This window comes from Motacilla alba, chromosome 2 (genome assembly GCF_015832195.1).
Source record: "Motacilla alba alba isolate MOTALB_02 chromosome 2, Motacilla_alba_V1.0_pri, whole genome shotgun sequence".
NCBI classification, from domain to species: Eukaryota; Metazoa; Chordata; class Aves; order Passeriformes; family Motacillidae; genus Motacilla; species Motacilla alba.
Window position 1 is genome coordinate 101,092,780 of NC_052017.1, and position 26,906 is coordinate 101,119,685.

The window sequence follows — 26,906 nt, forward strand, 5'->3', positions numbered from 1 at the left end:
CCATTGCCACACGTCAAAGAACAAAAGTCTGTTTGTGTCTTTGCTACATGTTAATAAATTGCGAAGGGGCTCATACAGTAAGCAGCTGGATCTGGGGCAGACCCACATGCAATGAAATAAAGAGAAAACATTTCAGAGATATTAAAGATGAGCCAGAAACAGATAAAGAGTAGACCCAAAATTTAGATGGTCTTGATAATGCATTACACCTTCAGATCAAGTCTTTGTGGCACAGACACCTTTCTGAAACACACTATGTAGAGCTGGGTAAGAAGGTTTTTCTATTCTATTTTTCATCTTACTAGCTGTAGACCTTAAGCTGTTAGTACTCCATGAAGGTATCCTGTCAGGGACAGACTAATTTTGCGGACAAAGCAGCCATGGAAGCTGTCAGGAGTATTGCTGTTATAAAGATACAGATTACCTGCATGCCACCACCTCTCTCACCATGCCCACTGCTGCTCTTTCGGAATAGCTTAGAAAAAATCACCTATCTCAAGTTCTGGAGAGATGATGAGTTGGGTGATACAACAAATGGCAACCCATTGAAAGTATCACTTTATTCATTTATATACCTTTTATATACTGAGTATACTGGGCATTGAAGAAAGCATCCCCTCCTCTGTTCCAGACTGGGACTGATGTCTCTCAAAGTTCTGCAGCTCTACTGGGCCTTTGTTTATGTAACTTTCTTCTGAAAAGGGAGGTTGGATTATGAACACTTACAACGGCTGTCACTGCTGTTTTCTTTGTCTCCTCTAAAATGCCACCCTCCAGAAAAATTTCAGAGTTCTGGAATATCAGCCCCTCATGTTCATCATATCTTCTTTCTCGTCCTTTCTGATTCCTTTTATTTTCTCCATTTCTAACTCCCGAATGAATGGTGTGGGTTGGAATGCACTAGTCCAACCCTGCTGCCATTGGCAGGAACACCTTCCACTAGATACAAGTTGCAAAGAACCTCATCCAACACATCCTTGAATGTTTCCAGGAATGGGTGTCTGCCACCTCTCCAGGCAACCTGTTCCAGCATTTTCCCATCCTCACTGAAAAAAATTTCTTCCATCTAATTTAAATAGTCCTTCTTTTAGTTTAAAACCATTACCCTCCATCCTATTGCAACAGGCCCTGCTAAGAAGTCTGCCACCATCTTTCTGGCAGACTGCCCTGAAGTACTGAAAGGCTGCAATGAGGTCTCCATAGAGCCTTCTCTTCTCCAGAGAACAACCCCAGCTCTCTCAGCCTTTTCTTATCGGAGAGGTGCTCCAACCATGTGATCAGCTTCATCTGAAGTCCTCATCTGTTTTTTCTTCTTGGCGAAATACTGTTTTGCCTAAGCCTGGATTTCTCTATAATTTGTATGGATTGATAGCTGTAGTATGAGAGTGAGGACACAAAGCTGCTTGATGTGCTTTATCTGGCTCCAGTTTTACGGCACTGAAGTTCACAGAATGCCTTTTGGAACAACATCAGACAGACTCTGCAACATAAACTATGTCAGAAGAACTAGGGAAAAAAAGACTAACATCAGTAAAACAATAAGAAACACTGCAGAACTCTTTCCTCCTCATCTCCTTTGACCCCTTGCCCCACTTCTCCCCAAGGCCTACCTGTGCAAAGTATGTCTGCATGAGTGCAGCAGCTGAAATAATGTCTGGTTGACACTGGCAATCTCTGTCCTCGGGAGAGACATCCATGATTCTTGCTGCATTTTGCGTTTGGGATCACACTGCCAGCATCACCTTCTGTCCAAGGGCTCCTTTGGCACACATATCTTACTTATGCTTCTTGAAACACTGGATGTGTCCATGCATATTTCAATGGATAGATCACAGAACACAACTTTTTATGGTCCCATAATTATTACAAAGAAGCGTGCTTGGCTGGCATACCTGGCCTGTCAAGCTGGTTGTGAGGAATATGATGTTGGAGGTTTGAATTTTGTTTCCTAACACTAGGGTTTTAAAATGAGTAAGAGCACATTCTGCAACAGGCTGAAATGCTGCAAGGTTTATCCAAGGACCATCATTCTTCTAAGGACTGGGGTCGTATTTCCCAAGTTTTTCAGTACTGCTGTTCAATTTATAGCAATGGCACGTACCTGCCAGGTACACTTTAAAAGAGATGCTATCCAGATGCAGAGCAAACCTGTCTTTGTGTCTTCAGATCTGAATTTTAGAGTGGTTTTGAACAGGGAGTTGACAAGCTGTGAGTCATTCTGTCCAAGCTGGATCTGTTAGATTTAGAGCTTCTCAAAATGTATCAGGTTGACTGATACATTTATATAGATATTGCCCCCATTCCAGACAGCTTAGCAGGATCATTTAAGAGCTGAAATACAGTGCAGTCGGCCACAGCCTTGAATTGGGTTTCCCATAAAGCTTTGGAAGTACTGAGCAGTTGCTCTGCCTGCAATGTCTCCTCAAAACTTCTGGGTGAGAAAATGTTCTGTGGTTCCAGCAGATGGCTCAGCAAGCCATTGCTGACTCCTTCCCCCTTTCTGCTGCAACAAAGGCAATTCCCAGCATATTCCCATTCTCTCACTGGTCAGTGCTTGGTAGGAAGGGGAACCATCCAAACACCATGCAAGGTCAGTACAGCCATTCTCAGGAGCTTTAGGGAGGTAAACCTGTCCACTGACAACAGCTCTAGTAACGGAACAGTTTCACGATTTTTTGAGTAACTTCCCCACCAGACATTTTAGTATTGGTGTCTGTAACATCTTGAAGAGAAGGAATTACATCCCCCTCACAGCAGTCATGCATCTCAAGAACAAGAGCACCACCACCCCTCCCACAGCAGCAGCAGGCACAGAGGGAATGGCAGGGAATGCCCAGGGCTGCTGAGGGTTTCAGAGGGTGAGAAGACCAAGTACTACCAGCACACCACCATCTCTTCTTCAGAGCAGAGCATCTTTCAGGTTCTGCATTTGTGCAAGTGCATTTTTAAGCATACAATTCACCTCTTTCATATATTGGCACAGTGTATTTTAATTGACTCTGGTGAGCTGCATCCAGCTCCAGGGATCCCAGCAAAGGCTGTGAGAATTTGGTTTGTTCAGCCTGGAGAAAAGAAGGCTTCAGGGTGACCTAATTACAACCCTTCAGCACCTGAAGGGAGCCTCCAAGAAAGATGGAGATTGACTTTTTACAAGAGGTTGTAGTGACAGGACAAGAGGGAATGAATTAAAACTGAGAAAGAGCTGATTTAGAATAGATATTAGGAAGAATTTTTCACTTTCAGAGTGGTGAGGACCTGGAATATGTTGCCCAGAGGAGCTGTGGATGCCCCATTCCTGGAAGTGTTCAAGGCCAGGCTGGATGGGGCTTTGAACAACCTGGTCTAGTGAAAGGTGTCCCAGCCCATGGCAGGTGGTTGGAACTAGATGATCTTTAAGGTCCCTTCCAACCCAAACCATTCTATGATTCTGTGATTTTATGACCTTGCTATTGGCTGGACCAACACTGGATCACCCAATAAACACTCACTGGAGGTAGCTCAGTATTTACTAGATTTAATCTAGAAAAGAGGCTTAGTTGGAGGCACTCAGATGCCAAGAGATATTCAATTAAACAAATGTTTAATTATGTTTATCATGTATGTAATTATTTATTGAGCTGAGAATCCATACAAGGTAAACAAATGTTTACACTATCATACAGTAAGCATTTCCAGGGCTTAATAAAAATGATTGTCACTCACTGTGCTTCACCAAAAAAAAATCATTTTAATGAATAAATAATTTGATGAAATCAAAAAATATTTACAATATAAACAAATGGAAAAGCTTTGGATATATTAATCTGACCATCCTGTCTTTTGCATTTTTTAACTGCATTTCTATCAAGATTCTCTCTATGAAATGGTACAAAGTGGATAGAAATTACAACTCAACAAAGTTATCATGATTTGGTACATGTCTTTCTGTTAGTTCAGATAAGCTACATATGATTTGTTTATTATGAGCGTGTTAGAATACAAATATAACTAAAATCATATATTATCAAAATGCCAGACAGCATTCTCCACAGAACAGAAATGTACACTAGGCTGTGACAATAACTGAGAATCACAGGCAACGAAATGTAACAGAAAAAGTACAAATTCCTTCATAAGAATATAATTGTGCTCTCTTATTTACCAGAGGACTATGCTGCTTCACCACATCAATGGCTGAGTATGAGTACGGTGTTCAAGGACTGCCACGTGGTTCGGTGGAGGCTCACGGGGGTGCCAAGCAGCAGCTTCGGAGTGGGAATCGGGCAGTGCAAGCGGTTTTATAAACATCTTCTGGGGCTCTTCAAAAGAGCCAATTATACAAAGCAGTAGAAGCATAACACTGAGAAGTCTTCATCTCATTTACACAGACATCATGAAGTGACTTGCTTTGTTTGTGGTAGTGAAAGGAGGAGCTTTGTCTGTGCTGTTTAGACAATCAGCCAGAATTCAAGTATTCTAAAGCCACTTCGTAGCAGAATTTGTATTGATCCTGAAAAATCAAAAGGAAACCACAAAGTCAGTTATTGAAGAAACTTAATTAAAGGGGTCAATATTTCTCTCCTGTTAAAATTATTTACTATCAGCTGTTGTCAGTAGGAACCAGTTTGCAAATCCAATTTATGTTCAGATAAGAAAATCTTTATATTAACCAGACAATAGACACTATACATAGTAACTTATGGTACTGCTCATGTTAGATGAGTATTTAGCTACTGTAATACACTTATGTATGAGAAAAACTGACTGCACATAAGCAAATTGACTTGCAACCCTTCAGTCATCTGTGAAAATGCTCATGTAGCAATTTATGAGAATTGGAGTTATTGAAATTACTCCCTGGAAATGTTTATCAGTGTTTAGTACTTCCCAGATTGCAACTTTTATTTTAATGTCATTCAGACACTTGCTGCATTTCAGGGCAAGAGTACTTACTGCTGGTCCTCTATCTGCAGCCCAGACCCAATCCACAAGACTCTGCAATAGCCTTGTGAGATGCGGCTTGAGCTAAATCATTTGGATTAATTCCAATTAATTTTTAGCAACTGCCAGTGATGCTCAGGTTAGCCTGGGTAACAGAGAAACTGTAAAGAGTCTAAGTTTTCAGGTGCCAGCCCTGTGCTTCAAACACAGACCAGCTGGTTTTGTTTGTAACTGCTTGGAAACAGAGCAAGTTGCAGGGAAATAAATCCCCCTCCTGAGGGATGCAGACCCACTCTGCATCTTTGGGGACAAAAGGTCATGTCTTGGCCCCTTTCACGTCTTCAGTGGAATGGAGAGGACAGATTTGACTGACCTTTGTCCACTCTGAAACTTTTAAGTGGTGCAGTCACTGATGACTCCCCAGTTTTATGTGCATACATACCCCTCTCCTGTTTCCATTCTTGCTACTTGCAATACTCAAAAATACTACAAATATTTAAATGAAAGAAAAGCTGAAAGAAATAGTAAGTGCAGGTTCTCTGAATCTAAGGGCTCTGGCTTCTGAAAATTCAATTTGGAAACACTTGCCAGTTTTATAACTATTTCTGTTACTGAAATGCCTCTTTTGCTTATGCACTTTATTTGATTAATGAAGGATAAGTAAGCACATATTGACATTTAGGAACAACAACAGATTTAATGAGCTGATAGCACTCAGCCTTGCCCAACATCACGAGTAGTAAGATCTTCAGATATATTCTCTTCTCCCTGAAGCAAACATTTTAAAAGAATAAATCTTTTGGCCTGTACTTGTGATCTTGGGTCACATTTTAGTTGAGAAGAAAGTCCACTTTACATGCAAAAGACCATATACTATTACTAAAATCAAAAAGCTATTAACAAGCATGGATCATTTAGAAGCTCTTTTGTTGAGAAATGTCCTGTCATAAGAAGACGAGTCTTAGGTCCACATATAACCTAACTGCTGAGTGAGTTGGATGTGAGGGTTTAAAGCCCTGCAAGGTTCCATAAACTGCTTGTATATTCTTCAGAATAAGAAAAGAATAAAAAAAAGAAGAAAGGAAAGAACAGAGTATTATGTAAATTCCTTTTCTGCTTTTATTGCATATATGTTTCTAAATAAATGGAAATTGTTCTATAACTACATAACAGATCAAAACAAGAGATCAGCCACTCATCCATTTCCACTCTTCCATGCTCACTTTATGCTGATTTACTGATCTAGCAGAATAACTGTCATTTTCAGTAAGCAGAATACCTGTCTTAAAGAGCAGACATACCTTATTTCCCACTGTGATCACTCACTAGTGTCCTTTGTACATTTTTATTATTCAATTGATGGTGGATATTAAAAGTCTCTTTAGACTAGCTTCAGAGAGGTATATTTAAATTTATTTTCTAGGACACCTGTGGGTAGGCCCAGTAACATTTATCACCAAATGCTTCGGGCATTCCATAATAGATATTTTGCAATATCATGTGTTACCTTTGTATGATAGCTGAAAAAAATGATTAGATTTCCATGCTGTAGGGATGTAGCATGCAGATTTTTACACTTGGAGGAAAACCAAAGCTTTCAGTGAAATTAAGAGATGAATCTCTAAGTATTTTTTTCATCTTTTATCTGGTCAGAAAATGCATGACATGCATTGATAAAGAAGTCTTAAGACTTTTTTTTAATACAATGTAATGATTTTGAGCATTTATCTTCTACCATAAAATTTTACAAGGTAGATGAATATTACTGTTCTTCTTTTTCCAGTAGAGAAACTGAGGCAAAGACACATTAATATAAGAAGAATCATAAAGGATAAAGTCAGTAACAAGATCAGGAAAAGAACTCAAGTCTCCCAATTCCCTTTACCATGAAGCAATCTACACGGAAATTGAAACCTGGCTAATTCAAATATTTGCTCCTACGAGGTGGCAGACCACAACTGAAGAGATGTCATTCTGACTCTGCTCAGTCAGTGCATTATGTGATAATGGGAAAAATCCTGGCTGTCCCTTGCCTTTATTCCTCTGTCTGTAAAAATAAGGAAAACAATACTGATCTCTTTCACAAGTGCTTTGAAATGTCCTAATAAAAAAAGGCCCTACAAGGCCTTTCTATGCCTTCCAGACATTCCCAATACCACTCTCAATTTACTAAAAGGTACATTTTTATTTAAAATAACACATTTAGCTTTTTTGATTAAAAAATTCTCTGCTGAGAAATGGAGACAACTGCCTGACAAATCTACTCATGGAGTACTGTCACAAATGGGAATTTACAGAGAGCATTTTCTTTAACTGTACTTCTACACTGGTAATTTTCTTTTTATTTCTATAAAATAAATGAATAAGAGATCAGAGACTTCTGTGTGCTTAAGCTCTAGGAGGATGGAGAACAGCAGGCCTGCCAAATCCCTGTATAAACTATACTACATGAATGAAGTAGAAGGACATTTTTCTTAATATCTAGGAAATAAAAATGTATGGTTCTCACCACTCAGGAGAAGATGATTCTTCTCCTGAGGATATAAAGTAGAGGAAAAGAAGCCAATCAAGCTGCTCCCTCCCATGACTGTGGAAGTCTGATAGTTTCTCACTGACACAAGACTCAGTTCCACACTGCTGGCCCTGTGATGCTGCTCGTGAACTCCCTCCTCGCTCTGCCCAGCTGACAACATCTGGCCTTTATCCATCTACCCGGCCAGAGCTGGGCCTAGGGGAGGGTTTGGGACTTCAAAGGCAGGCTAGGAGAGAGCACTGTGATGGGGGATGTGGTGGGAGCCACTCTCCCACAGGAGAGAGGAGGCACAGCCATCCATGTGGTGGGAGGTGGATATCCCTCCCTACCTGCCTTCACCTGTGTGTCAAAGTCCTGCTCTTTCTGCCTATTCTCCAGTGTGTGCCACACTCAGCTCATCTGAGGGGGTCCTCTAAAATTACAAGAGGTTGGACCAGCTCAGTGAGATATCTCCTGCCTCACCCTGGGCATGCTATAGAAAAATTGCTGAAATGACTCCAACTTGCTTAACCAGAGCTTGCAAAATTAGCTCAGATTGGGTTAACATCCCTGAAAGTGCCCAGATGCTGCTTCCTCCTGCCTGTGGTACTAAATCAAATGCAGCTGCCTCTTAAGCAGCCACCTCTGCAGCAGGATGTTGTAAAAGTGTCTTTTATAGCCCAGGCTTCAGAACAGGGCATCAAGCTACACCCATCTCCAAGTACAAAACTACACACTGGAGTGTAAGAACCTGCTGGTTTAAGCTGTTCTGCAGCTCTTCTGGCATAGCAGCTGGCACTTCAGCAGTTCTCCATTTAGGAAAAAAGCTCATAAAACACTCTCTAGGAAAATAATTGCACATGGCCCCTTGTTTCTGAACTTCTTTAATCTTTCTATGAGATAGAGCAACCATAATTAAATGCAATATTCTGGATGTCAAACTGAAATTCATGGCTTTGATAAATATTAGGCGATTAAGCTATTTATAAAATATATAATTTGAAAATCTGGCATTTAATTTTACATAACTATTATTTCTACTGTGCAAGTGCTGCTCTCCACTTGGTTCAGCCTGCTAGAAAAGAAAATTAATAAGGATGTTCATCTGAAAGTTTAAAACTCTTAAAAAATTCAAACGAACAGAGACAAAGTCTCCTTGGGAAGAAAGCAGTGTAAAAATACTCTTACAAGTGAAGTGACTTCATTATCCCCTTTGAAAATGACTTGCTTGCTTTGTGAACAACTCCCACTGCAAATCCTGGAAATCTTACTGACTCTTCTGAGAAAAAGAACATTTTCTATTTAATGGTGCAGTTAAAAAGCTCCTACCAGAAGGTCCACCATGTTAGGCTTATTATTCCTCAGTGTCTTCACAGCATGGAACACGTCAACAGCCCTCTGATGTCGAAGCATTTCACAAACAATACTGATTGCACAAAACGTCCCACTGCGGCCACCTCCATTCCTGCAGTGAAAGTGATAAAACGGCTCAGTTACAATGGACTCTGTGTCACAAGTTTGTACAGCAACAGGGATGGCTCCAGAAGGCATGAGTTCCAGCAGGGAGAAACCACAGAACATTCCTGGCCCCAAACTCTGCTGAACTCTAGGCAAAACATGATTTTTAATTGGAATTGGCATGCTGAAAGATCTCAAAGCTATGACTCAGAAGTCAGCAGGTTGACAGCCTGGAGGCAACTGAATGGCTGAGTTTTGCACCACCCTTCAGTGAACACTGGAGACAGCACAAAGAGGATGCTAAAATAAGGATAAAATACTTTTAGCTTCAGTTCAACACTGCTTTGCACTGTAAACACACATGGCTGCAATGAACATCAGGCCTGGAAATGCCACAGAGAAAGTGAATCTTTGAGTTCTTTTATTCCAGATTCTGGTGCTTTCCTCCTGGACACAAAGGCATTTCGGAGGAACTGCAAAAGCACCAGAAGTCTCAGTTGGGGGAGTCCTGGTGGCTGCACCTGGTATGGCACTAGGTGGTGCTGCCATGTCCCCCTGGATGATTATTCTCAGCTCCTGGCAACAGGAAGAGGGGCTGGCTGCCTGGCAAGGACTGCTTCTAAAGGCAGATGTATTCCCCCTCCACCCACAGTTATCAGAGGATGAGAACCCAGAGCGAATTGCTAACAAAGAAGCCAGGCACAAATGCTCATATACATGATCAAATACAGTATTTAATAATACTTTATCCCTGGTTATTTTTAATCTTCAAGAGAATCTCTTTCTTTCTGGAAACCCCATTATTTCTACACTTATTCTAATCAGAATCTTTAGGCTGTGCTTCACTGAAAATAATAAACCTTAATAATTACCAGAGTGCAGACTAGTTAGGTAGCAGGTCTTTCAAACAAGCTTTGCAAATGGTTCCTTTTCAAAGGAAGATACAACGTCGCACATCTGTCACATCCAGGCACTATGAAAAGAATGCTCCCTGCTGCCAAAACAGTGCCTGATATTGTGGGACTGTTTGAGAATTTTAATTAAAATAAAGTCATTTAAAAGGATTATATTAGAGCTTTTTCTTTCTTTACTGCCTGGAAGTGACGCATGTGTGATGTTGTACAACTATTTAATATCATCAGCCACCTCAGAGATAACAGTAATTTGCACTTCAAAAGGGTCTTTTCAGCTAAAGATCTCAAAACATTAATTAATCACACTGCACAATGCTCCTTTGATGAAAGTATTATTATCCCCATACTACAGATGGGGAAACTGAAGAGCAATGACTTGTTCAAGGTCAGTGATAGTGGGAATTATTAATATGCTCTTAGATTTTCCTCCATCATCTGACACAGGGTCCCAACTTCTGAACATGGTTTTACTGTTAGCAGGTCCCTTCTCTACCATGCCAACATTAAACAGATGTTTAGAGGAAGACGAATACAACTTCAACCGCTGAAGACTCAGCCTCAAAAGATCAGCTACTTCTGAGGGCAAAAGCAAGTACAAGTGTTAAACTGTACCAAAAGAAGGATGGTGGCAGAGTGGATGAGAGTCTGCATGAGTGGAGCACAAAGTCACAGGAGGACAAAAATATATACCATTATTAGAGAAAGGTAAGGCAATTACAGGATCATCGTAACTGGTCTATCACACCACTTTTACTCCCGTGCTTTATGCCTGGAAAATGAATCACCCCTCCAAAACTACTTATTTCTATGGTTCTTATCTGCAGAAATAAAAGGTACATTGTTCTGAAGGCACATTTTTGATTTACTGCGAATAAGTACGCAACTTTCCCATTTGCAAGAGTCACTGGACATTTTATATAAAATAGAGTTAACTCGAACCCATCATCTTTTCATAGGGCTCTAACAAAGAACAGATGGGGAAACTCATGAATCTACATTAAAATTACACAATTCCTCTTGCATTCAAAGGTTTTAAATGAGCAGTTGTATTATTTATTCAGCTCCAGATTAGACAGATGCCTCTTCACCTCGTTACAAATCTTTTAAAGCCTGGCACAAATTCTGTGACAGTATTCCCTTATTCCTCTCTTCTTTTTCCAGTACTTACAAGCAATGCACAACAGTGCGTCCCTCTCCCCCGTTGTATTCCTCCTGCCACTTATCCACCTGACGGATGAGCTTCAAGAAGGAGCGTTTAGAAACCGGAGTGTCCCTGTACATGGGCCATCCCAGGAACTGGAACTGCTGCACCATCCGATAGCCGTCCTGGGGCTGTACAGATCCGGACAAAAGCAGGAAAAGTAACAGTATTGTTTGGCACATAATCGAGGTATTTGCATCAGTAAGGGAAGTTGTTCAAGCAGATGATTGCTGACAAACTGCTAATGTAATTTCAACTGCCCTTGAGGATTGATGACTTTTAATTTCCAATGGAGTTATTAGAACAAGAGTTTTAAAACAGACTGCTATACAATAGACTAAAATATAGCAATGGTACATCTGCACAATCAAGTAAATAATTAATTAATAAGAGGAACTTGGTAGGAAAGACAGAGCTGTCACATAACTTCAATTATATACGGTTTTCATATATAAGCTTCAGTGTTTTTAAGAATATTTATGTGTTTCTGTCCTTTTTTTACAAGAAAGGTCAAACCCTCTCAAGATATTTTGAAGCAGGAAATATTAAAAAAACCAGACTGAACCCTCAGATGTTTGTGGCTTATAAAAAATATCTAACTACATTTTATTTTATTGTGTTCTACTGCAGCAGTTAGAACCCCTCTGGTGAAACATTACTGAACAGTTGCTTTATGGTGATTTAAAATAAAAAAGGAGCACAGAACAAGTGATAGTGGCAGAAAACTACAGTCCTTTGAAAAGGGCATAATAAACATGCACATCAAAACTGGTATTGTAGTCTGGAGTTTGCCACTTCTGTGCACAGTGAGGGCATTTTAATGCCACTCCTAAAATGAACAACAGACAGAAATGTTGACATTATATTTTATTCTGTAGAGTAAGAGTTAATAGAGAGGATGTAAGATTAACACGATATGGGAATAAAACAACTGTCTGCGGCTCTCCAGTTGGTTTTGTGTGCTTTACGTCAAAGTCTGGAATCTACTGATTTCCTGTCCAGTTTCTTTCAGCTGATGGCCCCTCTTCCCAAAGCAGCCAGACCCAGTGCTTGCTGAAGGTCACAGCCTGCTGGAGGCTGTGTTTTTTATACTGCCACATTTACTGCAAATGCCAGGCCTTCACAGTATTAAAGAAGTATTTGAAGCTTTACAATCTGCTTCCCTGTTTGGATATTAACATGTTTTTGGTGTCTTTCCCTGTCCAGCGAGCTAACACGTCCCAGGGAAGTTCTTGATTTTTTTTTCTGAAGGGAGTGCTGCTTATTCCTAACTACAGCTTTTAGGTGGCCGATATGAGTCATTGCAAAGGCTCCCTGGATGGGAACAGATATCTGGTCTGTGGTGGAATCTTTTTTCCACTCAGCTTGAAAGACATGCCTTGTTTAGTCTTCTGTAAGATTTATGGGAGCATAAAAGCTGGATACAAGAACAACCTGCTTGCCCTTCTGAAGTGGTTACATACGTTATGAAGTGTGGTTGTTGGGAGGGGATCTTCACTAAGAGGCTATTGAAAAACATAACTAGTATTGGTGCACAGCTTTCTTCACATATCACAGGATACAAATATACAAGACGGCTAATTTCAAACTATTGAAAACAGCACTGATTTCAGCATTTTTTGGCTATCATACAATCTGAATACTGCATTTATTTCATTTGCATTTAACACACTTGAGATATGTATTAAGTTTTTCCTTTTTCCTTTATTATACATAGAAGTCTTTTTTATCCTCTGTGATTGTGCTGTGACTCAGTATTGCGCCATTGCTTTCAAATAAATACGCTGAAAAATGAAAACGGTTCTATGTGAGTTTAGCTTTCATCTTTATGATTTGAGTAGACTCAACTCATCTACTGAGAAAAAAGTGTTTTGCAAATAAGAGCCTTACCCTAGCTGCATTATAAATTCGGAATATCCGGCTGATGATGTCTTCTTCTAAGTCAGCCGACACAAACTCCACCTGAATAGGACCGTGCCGGTGGACTCCATTTTCTGGCCAATACTGAGGACAGAGCTATAGGAGACCAGGGACAAAAAAGAACAGAGTTAATCACCTTGGATTTCATGCTGCCTCAACATACTCTTTTGTATTTTAATTTGTCATACATGTGCTACTGGAATTCCTGCATTTATATCTTTATAAAACACAAGATGCACCAAGTTTGGTTTCAAGCACTCTGCTTTCATAGTGCCTTTCCATGTACCTAACACGCTCTTTCTTGATGCTGTACTTTCAGTGGCTGCTGTACTTTCAGTGGCTGTACTTTTCAGGTGTTTGCAGTAAAACACTTCTGTCACTCAACATTACTTCTACAATATATTATGACGAGACAGGGAGAGGCTGACAAATATTGCCGTATCTTGGAGACAGCCGAGGCTAAAGACCAAAGGCCCGAGACCTCCAACTGCCCTAAACACTTGCTAATAATTCAAACTGCATGTGATTTATGCTAGGAAAGGTACATAAATTGTCAAAACTCAGGACTTAACTTTCAGGTTTTTTACCCATGACCGAGGATATTGGCTAATATTAGCATTGCTTTAAACTTTCAATAATTGCTTAATTTCATCTTATTAGTGACACCTGAAAATAATAATTATGCTTTCCTCAGTTCTCAGAAAAAATTACTTCTAGGTATCTAAGGATCACAAAGTAAAATTACTATTATCTTGCATGGTTTTAGTGTCTAATAATCTAACAATGGTTTAATCCAGGAACCAATTACCATCTGTATTAATACTTTAAAGATTGAATCAACACTTTGCAAGAAGGCTTTTGAAGCTAGAATCTGCCTGTCCATTTCTTTTTTTCATGAAAATCCTAATGATTTTTTTTGGTCAGGGATATTTAGAGCAGTTTGAGCATGTAGCTTTTGTAAGCATTCACCAAAATTAAATATGAACTCATGAAATTTTGTTTGCTTGCAGAAGCATTGATGTCATATTTGGAACTTTTTATTTCAATCAGTAAAACAGCTGTGGTCTTCATTCTGCTGTATTGCTGTTGGTGATCCAGAGCTGAGCTGACAAATCACATTTACTCCAGATGTTGTTTTGCATTTCTTACAATACTCAGTCCTCAACAAAGTTGTTTAGAGATGACTACATTTTAGGAAAACATAATCATTTACTACACCAATTAAAAAAGAAAACAGGGTCTGATTTGCAGGATATCAATTAAACAAGTTACACTCAGAAATTTTGAGTAGGAAAATATATTTTCATTTTTTTAACCCTCCCTATGATGTGGTCTGCTGAGACAACTGCTTTCCAAATATTGTCCAAATCTTACACAAATTTTTATTATGAAACATGCTGGTGTACAGGACAGTAAAACGCAATGCATAGGACTGTTGAAAATGCCAGTACTCAGATCATTTAACATGTGCACAGTTTAGTACACATCTTTCAAATACACAGGAATACAGTTCTAACAGATCTCTGAAAAATGCTTAAATTATAATAAGCAGGGCTGTTTGCTGGGGCTGTTTTAGGAAGCTATGATTTTCAAGTTCTAAAGAAACCAAAAGCATTTAAGTCTGCACATTTTGCATGCAAGTGATGCTAGCGACTCTCTTCAAGTCAGAGCCACTGTGAAGGGTTGAATTTCATTTCCCAATAGAGCATAACAATCCACATAAATGGTAATATCTAAACAGAACTGTGAACACTTCATATATACATAAATAATAATCATAACAGTAATTATTAATAAATCTGAATGTAATGTGTGTTTTTAATAAGCTTTGCCCTCTCTCCACTTCTGTTTGCTCTGAGGGTTTTGAGATTTATTCCTAATGAAAAGATTGTTACTTGCATTAAGAGGTAAAAGGTTTAACATACTGCAGAGGCAGGTGCATTAACTGCATATCCCAACAGCTTTTAAATCCTGGGAGGCTAATACATGCTTGGAATAGCCATGCCCTATTGTAAATTCAAAACACAGCCAACAAATTAAAAAACATTCTGTTCAGCAGTCCCTAACAGTTTGTTTCCCTTGAGTCTTTCCTTATTCACTCAGAAAATAATCTTAGATTCATGAATAAAAGTTTTGTCTTTCATTTCTATTTTTCCTCCCTGTAGACAGCGCCGGGCTTAGAATCAAAAATTCTGTCTTTAAAACAGTGTGTAGAATTCCTACATGTTCCTTGAAAGACCAAAAGGAAGATCAGTATCTTTTAAAAACAAATTCTACATGTTAAAAAGAAGAGGAAATTTTTTTTAAGTATATGCAATTCTGAAAAAAGCGAAAAAGATTCTTGATCATTAAATGACCTGCAGTCTGCTCTAAAAAATTACAATTGCCCTTAACCAATAATTAACAAATATTTACATATTAAGAATCCAGATTACCACCACATTATTCCAGCAGAGGGCTGGTGCAGTTTGTTGGAACTAAGGAAATTGTATCTTTGTACGAACTGGAATTGTGCAGTTGTGAGCCAGGCTCTGGGACACTTAGTGATTAATCCTAGTGATTAAATTGCCAACCAGTAGGTTCGGTTTTCCAATTTTCTGAACAACATGTACAGCATGTGCAACTCTTTTGTAAAGTAATTACATTCCCCTACACATTTCATTGCCCTCTTTTCTCTTCCAAAGGATGCTTAGTCTCCAATGTTTGCTCCTCTTTCTTAGTTTAGTTCCTATCTCCTTGCTAATGACATTTTGTGCAACACACAACACAGATTTCCACACTGGGAACACCTATTCCCTGGTAAGGAGACCAAGGTCATTGACCTGTTTCAGGCAGGCTAATTGACCTGTTTCAGGTTAGCTGTTGGCTTCCATTTATGACTTTGGCCACTATGGCATGTTTCAGACTTGAGTCAGAATTCTACAACCTTAATTTTTATGTTTTAGCAGCCCTTCCCAAAACATGTTCTCTTAGAATAAATTACAGGTGCAAGCATTTATGTCTGTGTGCACTAACATTTTTGAGCAGAAGCTGCTGATGGTCTGATTTATTCCTCCTCCCCTATGAGTATCTGCAAGCTACAAATCAATGTTTTAGTGTGTAAGTATTGAATTTTGTTTTAAAAAAACTAATTATATCCTAAAGCTGGTCTGAAATGCTGAGGCACGAGCACCCCTCTTTTAACTGAAGCATTTTTCTGGACTTACTTGTGCAGGATCCACATCATTCAACATAACTACCGAAGTGCAGTGATAATCTAGGACCAGTCTCCAGAAATCTTTGACAGTATTTGGTAAGGGATGCTGTGTAACTATAAAAGCTGATGGTTGCTTGTAGCTCTGCAAAGAAGTAACAAGATGATGAGAAGAATGGCAAGAGAGAAAAATTCATTTAGCAGAATGTCAGTCATAGCCCCAAAACTTCAGGACCGAAAGCATTATTTCTATTTTCTGTATAATTAATATATTGTTTTCAGCTCTTTCCTGAGATCTTATATGCTTCCAAGTTAATAAACTGCATTTGGAAGGATATAACTTCTGCAAATGTTATATTTCTAAAATGTATTTCGTGCCACAGGCATAGAGTAAAATCATCTGAGGCTTTTGCTTCCAATGTAACTCCTACAAGATTTGAGCAACGGGTTTGTTTTGAGCTGTTAATGGACAGATTAATCTTGGCTGTTTGCATTTAGCTCTAAATTTGAATGATGCCTGTGAAAGGAAATATCTAGTTATTCTTCAGAAATATTGTTGAAATTCTGGTCTATCTGACAGCAGTGAAGATACCCAGGGGATAAATTTCAGTGCTCTTTGTTTCTTTTAGTACCAGAGTATGTCATTGACTGAGCTGTTTGCTGGAACTTTTCCATTGTGGATCTCAAACCAGCATTTTCACTTACATCCTTCTGAGTGTTGAAAGCTACCGTGGCCATACTGGGGCAATTTTTGGGAGGGGGTGCCACTACCTTAATTAAGGAGGGCAGGGAGGTATCTACATGCCTTGAACTGAACCATTTGGACCACAACAGAGATCCAATCAGATCAGCTACTGCAGGCAAATGGTTAGATTCCTGGGGCTGTCCTGTGCAGGGCCAGGACTTGGACTTTGGTGGCTTTGACTTTGGCAGGTGCCAAGATGATAGTGCCAGACTCTTTTTGTTGGTGCCCAGTAAAAGGACAAGGAACAATAGCCATAAGCTAAAACACAAGAAGTTCCAACCTGAAGGCGAGGAAGAATTTATTTACACTGAGGTGGCAGAGCACTGTCACCTAGTCAGACTAGAGCACTAGTCAGCCTAGGGAGGTCACGGAGTCTCCCTCTCTGGAGACATTCAACACCCATCTGGACACGTTCCCGTGTCACCTGCTCAGGGTGACCCTGCTTGGCAGGAGGGGTCAGATCACATGATCTCCAGAGGTCTCTTCCAACCCTAGCAATGATGGGATTCAGTGATCCTTATGGGTCCCTTCCAACTCCTGATATTCTATGATCCTTCTTTCACAGACAGTCGCTGAGGAGACCACAGAAAATGATTCCACTGTGTTTTGGGTACAGATGCAGACACGTAAAACTTTGGTTCTCTGTTTCAGCACATGGCAACCAGCCAGGTAATGATGCTGCTCCTACATTAGGCAGCTGCTTTCTATCCTACTGGTCCTGCCTTGCTGGAAGTTTCATGCAGATGAGAGATGTCCAAAGGGGTGTCCATTGTTCAATCAATTAGGGTCCTCAGAAGTTTTTTTAAGGAAAACTATGCTTGCTACCCCTTTTTCTTGAAGTGAGCTCTCAAAGGCTTACAAGAGGTCATTCAACAACACCTCAATGGATTCAAATGGAGAGGGGGAAACACTTAATATTGCTTGCTGGAGATTGTTTAGAGAGATGGACAAACGTCTGCTCTTGTCCATCAGTGCAGGGATGCTGCAGAAGCATGCTTCAGGTGGAAAGCAACCCAAATCACCTCCTCCCTGGAGCCTTTTGCCCAGACACAGATCTGCATGTAGCCCATTGTTTCAATAGTGAAGAAGGAAAGCATCTTCAAAGCAAGTATAACGGCCCTGCTCTTTCTGAGCATTACTTAATTCATGGAACAAACCAGTACTGAAGTCTTCAGGAAAGAAGACAATGTAATGGCACAATCACAGACCACAAATTAAGGCTGCTCTGTTCTAATATGAAATGTCATTGACCTACTGTGAGAAGCTAGACAAGTCAATTACACTTCTGTTCTCAGTTTCTCTACATAGATAAACACAAAGATACATTTTCACAGCAGTGTTTTGAACTTCGGCTTATTTTAGCAAAAAGCTTTGAGAACTTGGAAGGAAAGAAATGAAAAAAACTGCAATAAACTGTTATTACTCTAGCTTCACTTTTTAAAAAGGCCATTTACAATGTGTTCCTTCCTTACTAACCTCTTTTTTCTTGTTGTTTATGTTTAACAACTGTAATGACTATAGCTGTAAATTGTCAAAAATAGGCTATAAATATCTACAGACTGTAAAGGCAGTTTAAGTGTCTTTTTACTGTTACTCTATTACAAGGATTAGAATTGCCATAGATGCATTTGGGAAAAAAACTCCACACACACATGAAGAGGAACCATTCATTCAAGCAGAAATAAACAGGAAGGCTGAAGTAATGGCTTGTGTACTATCTTGTGTTGACAGACAATTATTTTTTTGTTAATTACTGTTTAAATTATAAACAAAGGGAACTGAAATATTGCTGCAAACCTTATTATTCTATTTAACTGCCTGTATCTCTTAATAGGTAACTCTTGTTTTCCTAGGCCAGATGGTTAAAAATTCAAACACTAGGGAGAAATCCAGACACATTTAATTTATCAAAACTCCCTGAATTGCTCTCTGAGCATGGCTTTGGAACCTTGGCTGTGACATAACATATGTGTGATCCTAAATGTACTTGGGAGTTTAAAGATTTTGTGCCATGCTTCTGGGAAACAAAACAAGCTAGAAGGTTTTCCTTCTTATGCTGACTCCATTTTCTAGCACGGCTCAGTTTGGAGGGCTGCTTATTGCCTTTTTATTATTAATGATACGGTGGAGACTTACATCCATCAGTGCAGCATTGATGTAGTTACTGCTTTCCCCATCTATCGTGATGAGGAAAGGCAGGCATCTGTCTGGAGGCAGCACATCCATACAGCGATTCTTCTCGTGGTTTCGCGGCAAAAGCGCGATGCTGCAATCTTCAACACGCAGCGTCGGAGTCACCATATTTAAAGTCTTTCAAGGAGAGTAAACAATGCAACGGAAAAATTAACACAGCAGTGAAAGCAACCCAAAATATTTAAGAATAGATCAGCTCAGCATTCAGCTTCAGTGGGAATCAATATGCAGAGAAATGAAAACATATCACAGTCAGCAGGCTTTGGAAGCAGAGAAATCCTGGAAGCATACGATTATGAAAAATAACCTCAAAGACAGCTGTGGAGTAGCCTGCCTTCTGGAGAAAGGACAGGGGAAGGATCGACACACTTCCCTCGAGTAAAATGAATATTTTACTACTACCCCACTGCATTATTTTATGACTCAGCATTACTCAGTAGAGGTGAGTGACATGTTATTTTTCCCCTTTTTTGCCATCTTTCCCTCCTAGACCTGTTACAAAATTCATAAGGCTATAAAAACTTAAGCAAAAGTCTTTACTATAGCTGAACTCTACAGCTTCTAGGCAATGTAAGCCACTACTTACCCTAAATTCCTCTTTGATCTGGCTCGAGTTTGTTTGAGGATCTAGTTTATTCATTTCATAGTAAGCAGACCTAACTTGAGACGCTGGAATAGATGTGTCCCCGCAAAGACAGGCTTCCAGGATAGCATCATGGATGAATACATACTGTTCCTGGTTAAGCAATTAAAATAGATAGTTACTGACATGGAATGCACAGACCATTAGTATTTTGGTACATAAAACATAGCAACTAATATGCTTGCTACTTCACTCTTCAGTTTACCAGCACTGAAGCAAGACCAGAAGTAACAACCACAGTTTAAAAAACTTTATCTTGCTCACTCAGAAATGAATACATAAAGACTGGCTTAAACTAACTACAAGTTGTTAGAGAAGTGCAGTAACACTCCATAATAAAACTCAGAATGTTTCTGGTTTCCTCATTCCTCTGGGCGGTTCTGTAGGTGCTATTGTGAAACTAAAACTCAACAAGATGTACTCCAAATGAATCATTCCCAGAGAGGAAACATTCCTGATTTTCCCCATTTTTTAAGAAACATCATGAAGCTTCTGTGAAGCATAACTGTGCACTGGTTTGGGAAAGGTGTCTTCAGGTTTGTGAGGAGACTATTTTCTGCATGTGACTGAGTAAACTACTTTCTGGAGGGTGCCAACTACAAAGCTCTATCTTTATGAGCTAGAAGGGCTAAAAAAGAATTTTTTCTTGCAAAGCAGTATTCCAGTGGATGAGCAATACCTCGGTCTGCACCATGTTAACTCTCCGGGATCGAAGCTCTCTCACGCAGTTGTAGATGTCTACAACGCCTTCCCGTTCTGCCATATCCAGCATGATGTCAATGACAATGAAGCATCCAGTTCTGCCAGCACCAGCACTGAAGTAGAGGAAGAGCACAGTTAATGTGCAGCAGTGTATTGGAAATGTAAAGGGTGTAAGGGTTCATCTCACAGGTGCTTGATCAATTGGATGATTACTGAAATTGAGCTGAGCACTTGCAGAACTTCAGACTCAGCTTTTTTACTCTCATTTACATATTCTATATATGTTTGTTATGTACATAATATATGTATTCTTGTTTACAGTTATATTTTGAGTAGACCTACAGTGGCTTCAGCAGCCTGTGTGGGGAACACACAGTAAAGGAGAAGAAAAAGTAGGTCTTGAATTTAATGCAAATCACAACAGAGAGATTTCTGTTTTACCTACCTGCAGTGAACAACCAGAGGCCCAGCATTGGGCGGACTCTTGGATTTGACCTGCCGTACAAATCCCAGCAGGCCTGTGGCATGGTATGGGACACCATGGTCTGGCCAGCCCGTGAAGTGGAACTGACGTATTTCCCGAATCTCATGAGCACCTCTCTGTTGAAAAGACAAGGGTTGAACTCTTCAAAAGCCTGAGCCTTATTGAAAAGCACCTCCTACCAACACAATCTGTACAGAGTGCTTGAGAGCTTCCTCATAGCAGGAGAGCAAGCTCAAAGGTTAGGTATTAACTGGTTTCAAAGCCTTCCAACAAAATTAAGAAAGTAAGCACTAGATTGGTCACAAACTTTTAGCAACAAGAGAAATGCTCGTCTCTATATTTAAGTACTAGGCTGCTTTGCAAACTGTGGCCTTAAGATGCATGCCATGATCACAGGACAGGTCAGCAGCAAGGCTGAACACAGAGCACTGATGACCTTTTTTCCCCCACTGCCCTCCACAGGGGTTTTGCTGCTGACTTCGGGGCACTACAGCTTCAGCATAATTTTCACTTGTCTCCTTCACTGGTCTGAAAGAAAAAGCTGAATAATAGGAAACCTTTTTGCACCTTCAATCATAGGAGCTGTGTTTGTAGCCCTCCACATGCTCACCATTCAGGCGATTTGCCACAGTCTACAAGGACATGGATATAGTGAGACAAGTATGAATGAGAAGCTGATTGTGTAAGTTATTTCCCATGTGACCTTGAGGAGCAGTCTGCATATCAGAAGTGTGTTTGCTAAGTTTTATTTTCTTACTGCTTGTATTTTCCCTTCCCCATCTAAAAATGCAGCCGCCAGTATTTTATTCTGATTAGAAATCCACAAAGAGGAGGTCATCATACATAGCTCATAAGCAAACAGCAAAATTATGGCATGTCATGTCTAGGCTGGACTAAATGCCAACAATACTAGTAACTGGTAGTTTACAGCTTTTCTTCTAAAATATGTATTTTCTGTCTTAAGCCAGTTTGCATATAAAAGTTTTCATTTTCTTTGAATAATAAGTAATATAAGCTTCCTAATTTACTGCATTAGTCTGGGATTTTCAGTGGTGGAGAAATTCTGGACATGCCAGTGCTACAGGACTAGAGAGGACTTAGAGTATGTTGGAGCCTTTGATGCTCTGACAGCTCAGGCTGGGGGTCTGTGGAGACCGGGCACCTGCTCAGAGGAATATCTCATCTCCCCTGGAAGTAGACATAAAAGGGCAGGCAAGGGAGAGGATTAAGAGCATATGAGGCAGTGATGTGGACTGAGGAGATCACACCCTTTAAACAGAAATGACCTTATATCCTAAAAACCAATTTTAAAATGTAATGAAATCCAGGAACAGACAAAACAATTTGCATTTTAAGACAGTCTAGCAAACACATTCGAATACAATTTGGTCCCTGCTCTCTGGGGATTTTAGAGTGTGTTAGTTAATGCATCTCTTACTGTAAGCAAGGCCTTCAGCTCTGCAAATAGCTCTGCTTAGGTGAAGGTACTGCCTCAAACACTTTTATATTGCTTGTAACAACTGCCCATGACCCCCAAAGAAACAAAGATCCCACAGAAAAAAGCAATGCCATGACTATACAAGCTGAGGACTGAAGTGAGTATCCCATACAAATTCTTCATGCTGAAGAATGTAGCTGAAGTATGTAGCTGAAATTTTCAAACAATTTACAAAAAACAAACTGCCCCTCCAAATCAATGTGCCTGGCTGCTACACAGATCAGGTTATGTCCTGTACATCCTCTGCCTTAGTTGTGAACAGGTTGTCTGTCAGGCTGACTGAATTTTTGTCTGTCATTGTTAACAGCTACTTAGGAAAGGTTTTGCATATAGGATACTTTTATAATGAGTTTTCTTATTGTATCTACAAAGGAATGACTTTTGTATCCCGCTTTCCTGCTGATTTCTAAACCCAAAATAGCACACAACTGCATGAATCATAAAAGCATATGCTCATCTGTGAAAGACTATACAGCTGAAACAAACAGAAAATGCTGTACACTGCTAAACCCTAGGATGTTAAAAAATTCTACAAAAAACTTACGCTGCTGCTGTATTTTACTATTCATGTATGACTTATTCATCTGAGTTAACTGTTATGTTATGTAAAGAAACTGCTCCAAAGAACTGCTTATTCTCACAATGCAAAGCATATCTAGGAAACAGTCTTCAAAATCAGACTGCACTTTTGGCTTCAATTTTCTCAGCATAATCCCCCTGTTACTCAATATCCATAAAAAAAACCCCAACAAAACTGAAGTAAGTGATCAATTTATCTTCAAGCAAATCAACTTCTAAATTGCACTTTATGGGTATGAGATGTTCATCAACAAACAGAAAGGACGGTCAGAAAGGACTAGAGGTCTTGGAGAATTTGATTCCTGTGATTTTCTGAACATCTATGAGGTACCTGCAGGCTGCAATTAGATCTTCCTTATCCCTCCTCCTCATCTGCCACAATGGACAAGGCCAGTTCTTTTAACTCTACCCTCGCAGTTCATATGTGTTAAATCTTTAATCATTCTGGATTTCAGATTTTGGCCCCAGAAGTCACCCTGACACAGGGGGTTAGGCCACCTAAGGCACAGAACTCTGCAATTTTTTCCTACTGAATTACTGAAGTTGCTGTTAGTGAAATCTGCAAGTCCTTTGGAACGGAGGCTCCAGAGTTAAGTGTTACAATATTACCTTTCAATTAGTATCATCTGCATGGTTGGTTAAGGTGCTCTCTGTCTCATCATGCACCTTGACTTAGGGAAGGTGAAAAGTACCAACCTCAGTACATCAAAAATATAAACTTGAGAGAATTATCGTAAAAGAAATGTACAGACTTGATGTTTCAGTACCATGGGAGGAGTTAAAAAATATGGAAAATAGAGTAAAAACAAATGTATTTTACTCAAACTACAGCGACACTGCTTTTAGAGGCTTACTGAAAAACTACCAACTATTAAAAAGCAGTGTCTAAATGAAATCTTTTCAGATGGAGATTTTTAAAAAGAAATAAAATGTTTAGTGCCTTTTATCTCTATCTGTTCTAATGCACTTATTCAAGACAGTTTGGTTATGTTCAACTGTACAATCCTCTAGGTCTTTTCTTCAGTCCCAGTTAAGAAGCGAAAAGCTGACATCAAAGCATGAGCTTAAAATTTGCAGAATAGAAATCAACCAGTGCTTCATCTACTTCAAAGTGTAGCCAACGTTTCTCATCTGTTTATTAAAAATACCTAAATGCAAGGAAACAACAGGCTTGAGTGAATTCAGTCTACAATATGTATAGTGGTAAACATGATACAATATTTCAATTCATTCAAACCCCGTAATTCTATTATCATTACCCTCAGGTTGCTGTATTGATGCATATTTAAGTATTAGACTGAAGAATAAAACAGGAAAAACCCCTAATTCCTTTGTTACTCTGGACATGTGTACAGAGACCCTGTGGGGCAGTCATTTGGGCAGTTTCAGGTACCTGGGTGCAGGATTCTTTGATGCTAAATAATATGTTCTTCAAACCCACAAATGAGTACTATTTCATCATTAGAGATAACCAATAAATCATGGCTACTGCAACTAAATCCAAAGAAGCTTTCTAAGCTAATTAGTTGAAAATCTGCTCGTGGTGATGGAACATCACTTTGGTATGCTGTTAGGAATATCTAGTCTTACCAAGGAGGCCCTTTCCTTGGTGTTCTGCAACTCAAATGGGTCCTGATACATATAATTAAAACCCTTCTGTTCTTTAATGAATTCTGAATGAAACTGCTGAGTTGACACAAAATGCATGGTACACTTTACCACTGACTGACCCTGCCAGTTCTCACTTTCAGTGAGAACCTTATTTGTAATTTCTATGTTTTCCATATATTGCAGCTGGGGAGCTGCAAGTTCTACAGGCTACAAAGCATCAAACAAATGCGTGGCATTACTCTAACAAACAGTAATACAACACACTGGCTGGAACTCTCATGTAACGATGGATTCCACGTGAAAAGGGAAACTGCCTTGAGAAGAACAGTAATTTGTTACAACTGTGTCTGTGCAGACCAGGCACACCCCAGCCCAACAGAAAACCATATTCTCCACCACAGACTTCTGAATAATGCTGCATGCAGCTTCTGGTAAAGACAGAAAATGATTGTGGGGAATGTAAGATGGGAGAGCAGCACAAATGTGTTTTTCAATTGATTGCTGGGAGGGAGGCTTCGATTTCTCCCAGGCAAGGAACATCACTTTTTCTAACTCAGGCAGGGGCCAACAGTGATGAAAAGCACAGAACAGTTGCTGCATTTGAAGAAGAAAAACATAGATTACCATAAGAGGGCGGTAGTAGTTTACCCAAAAAAACCTATAAACCCAGGATGTCAGTCAAAAGATTTAACTGTCCCTTGTTGAATCTGCATGTAAGTTACTTTGGCAGATACCAATGTATTTAAGAAAACTGAATTTTGAAACTTACCTTTTCTACAGCAAATGTTCGAATCACGTATTCAGCCAGCAGCTCTGTTTCTATTAGGGTAACTTTAATGTCTTTATATATCTCTGTGTCATCTGGCCAGTATTTGCAGCATTTGACCTTTAAAAGATACAAAAGAAATTAAGATTCATTTATTTTAGAAGGTTCATACAGAATCCATTTTGCATTTTGTGCAATGATTTCTGATTTAAAGTGCAATCATGCACAGAACAGTCACATTTTCTGCACCTGTAAATGTTTGAGGGACATCGCCTCTTCTCCTTTTAAGACAGCTTTCAGAGTTTCACATGAGCTTTGTGTTGTGCTTAGTGAAGTAAGGCAAATTTGTTTGGAGCACAAAGGATATTTATGCCCTGCACAGTTCAGCTATGGTAACTGTTCATTTCCTGTGCTTTCCAAAGCAGAGTGCGCCCAAAGGGACAAATACCACCAGAATTTTTTTCTCCAACCTCTACTTGTTGATTTGTCTCAATAATACCTTTCTACCTTCTAAAATAAAAGTGTTTTGCAGACAGGAAGGAGACCTCATGGCAGTTCACAGCTTCCCCAGAAGGGGAAGAGGAGGGGCAGGCACTGATCTCTTTTCTGTGCCGACCAATGAGGGACTGAGGAAATGGCCTGAATCTGTGTCAGGGGAGGATTGGGTTGGGTATCAGGAAAAGGTTCTTCCCCCAGAGGGTGGCTGGGCACTGGAACAGGCACCCCAGGGATGTGGTCACAGCACCAAGCCTGACAGAGTTCAAGAAGCATTTGGACAATGCTTTCAGGCACATGGTGTGACTCTTCAGGATGGTGCTGTGCAGGGCCAGGAGCAGGACTTTGATGATCCTTGTGGATTCCTTCTAAATCAAGATATTTATTATATGATTATTTTTAGAAAAGCACCTGTTTTCTCAGATTAACTTTCCAAAGGAACTGATGAGAGGTCAAATAGCAAAACTCAATATTCGAAGTCAAGAGGTGAGGTTTATGCTCAGGCTTTAACTATTGTAACTCTATATAGCTTAACTACTAATTCACAGGTAACTCCAAACATTATGGGTAGGATTCATCTCACTTAGCTCAACCTAAACTGCTATTTTTAAAAGTGGGTGGTTTGAGCACTGTGTATGATGATGTAGATAGCTGACTGACTTAAGAATTTTCTCCTCCTTCCCATTTGTGTGGACAAAGTGGTGGGCTGGGAAGCTAACACATTACTTACACGTCTCTTTTACTCTGCTTTATCATGGTAAGAGCTATGCTATCACCACTGCATCTGGCCATCATCCAGTAGTGCAGTAGGTGCTAGGAGTGGCATCTGTTATACATCTGCTGCATGGAACAGTTTCTCTCTTTCTCCCACCAAAGGGAAATTTAAAATTATCTTTTAATACAGGTCAATCTAGTTTACCAAAATATGCACTTAAATGAGTCAGGTAAAAAACCTGAGCACTTTAAACATTCAATGGAAAACTGATAGGAAAAAAATTAAACTTCACAACTGATATGAGTATTTCTCACACATATTTTCACAAAAAATTTGATTACTGCCATGTTTAATCCT

The 26,906-nt window shown here is 39.6% G+C and overlaps 1 protein-coding gene across 11 annotated transcripts in view; it reads right to left on the reverse strand.

The window, feature by feature from the left end:
- Positions 1 to 3,589: 3,589 nt before the first annotated feature.
- PTPRM (protein tyrosine phosphatase receptor type M) overlaps positions 3,590 to 26,906 on the reverse strand; it is a 442,907-nt gene continuing 419,590 nt past the window's right edge. For all 11 annotated transcript variants that reach the window (XM_038129430.1, XM_038129425.1, XM_038129423.1 and 8 more), the window contains 10 exons: positions 25,343 to 25,459; positions 20,847 to 21,001; positions 20,379 to 20,514; positions 19,643 to 19,792; positions 19,000 to 19,173; positions 16,132 to 16,263; positions 12,896 to 13,021; positions 10,973 to 11,136; positions 8,762 to 8,897; positions 3,590 to 4,489 (listed from right to left, as the gene is read on the reverse strand). In XM_038129430.1, coding sequence (XP_037985358.1) covers positions 4,436 to 4,489; positions 8,762 to 8,897; positions 10,973 to 11,136; positions 12,896 to 13,021; positions 16,132 to 16,263; positions 19,000 to 19,173; positions 19,643 to 19,792; positions 20,379 to 20,514; positions 20,847 to 21,001; positions 25,343 to 25,459 — 1,344 coding nt within the window. In that variant the 3' untranslated portion in view covers positions 3,590 to 4,435. The remainder of the gene's footprint in view (positions 4,490 to 8,761; positions 8,898 to 10,972; positions 11,137 to 12,895; positions 13,022 to 16,131; positions 16,264 to 18,999; positions 19,174 to 19,642; positions 19,793 to 20,378; positions 20,515 to 20,846; positions 21,002 to 25,342; positions 25,460 to 26,906) is intronic.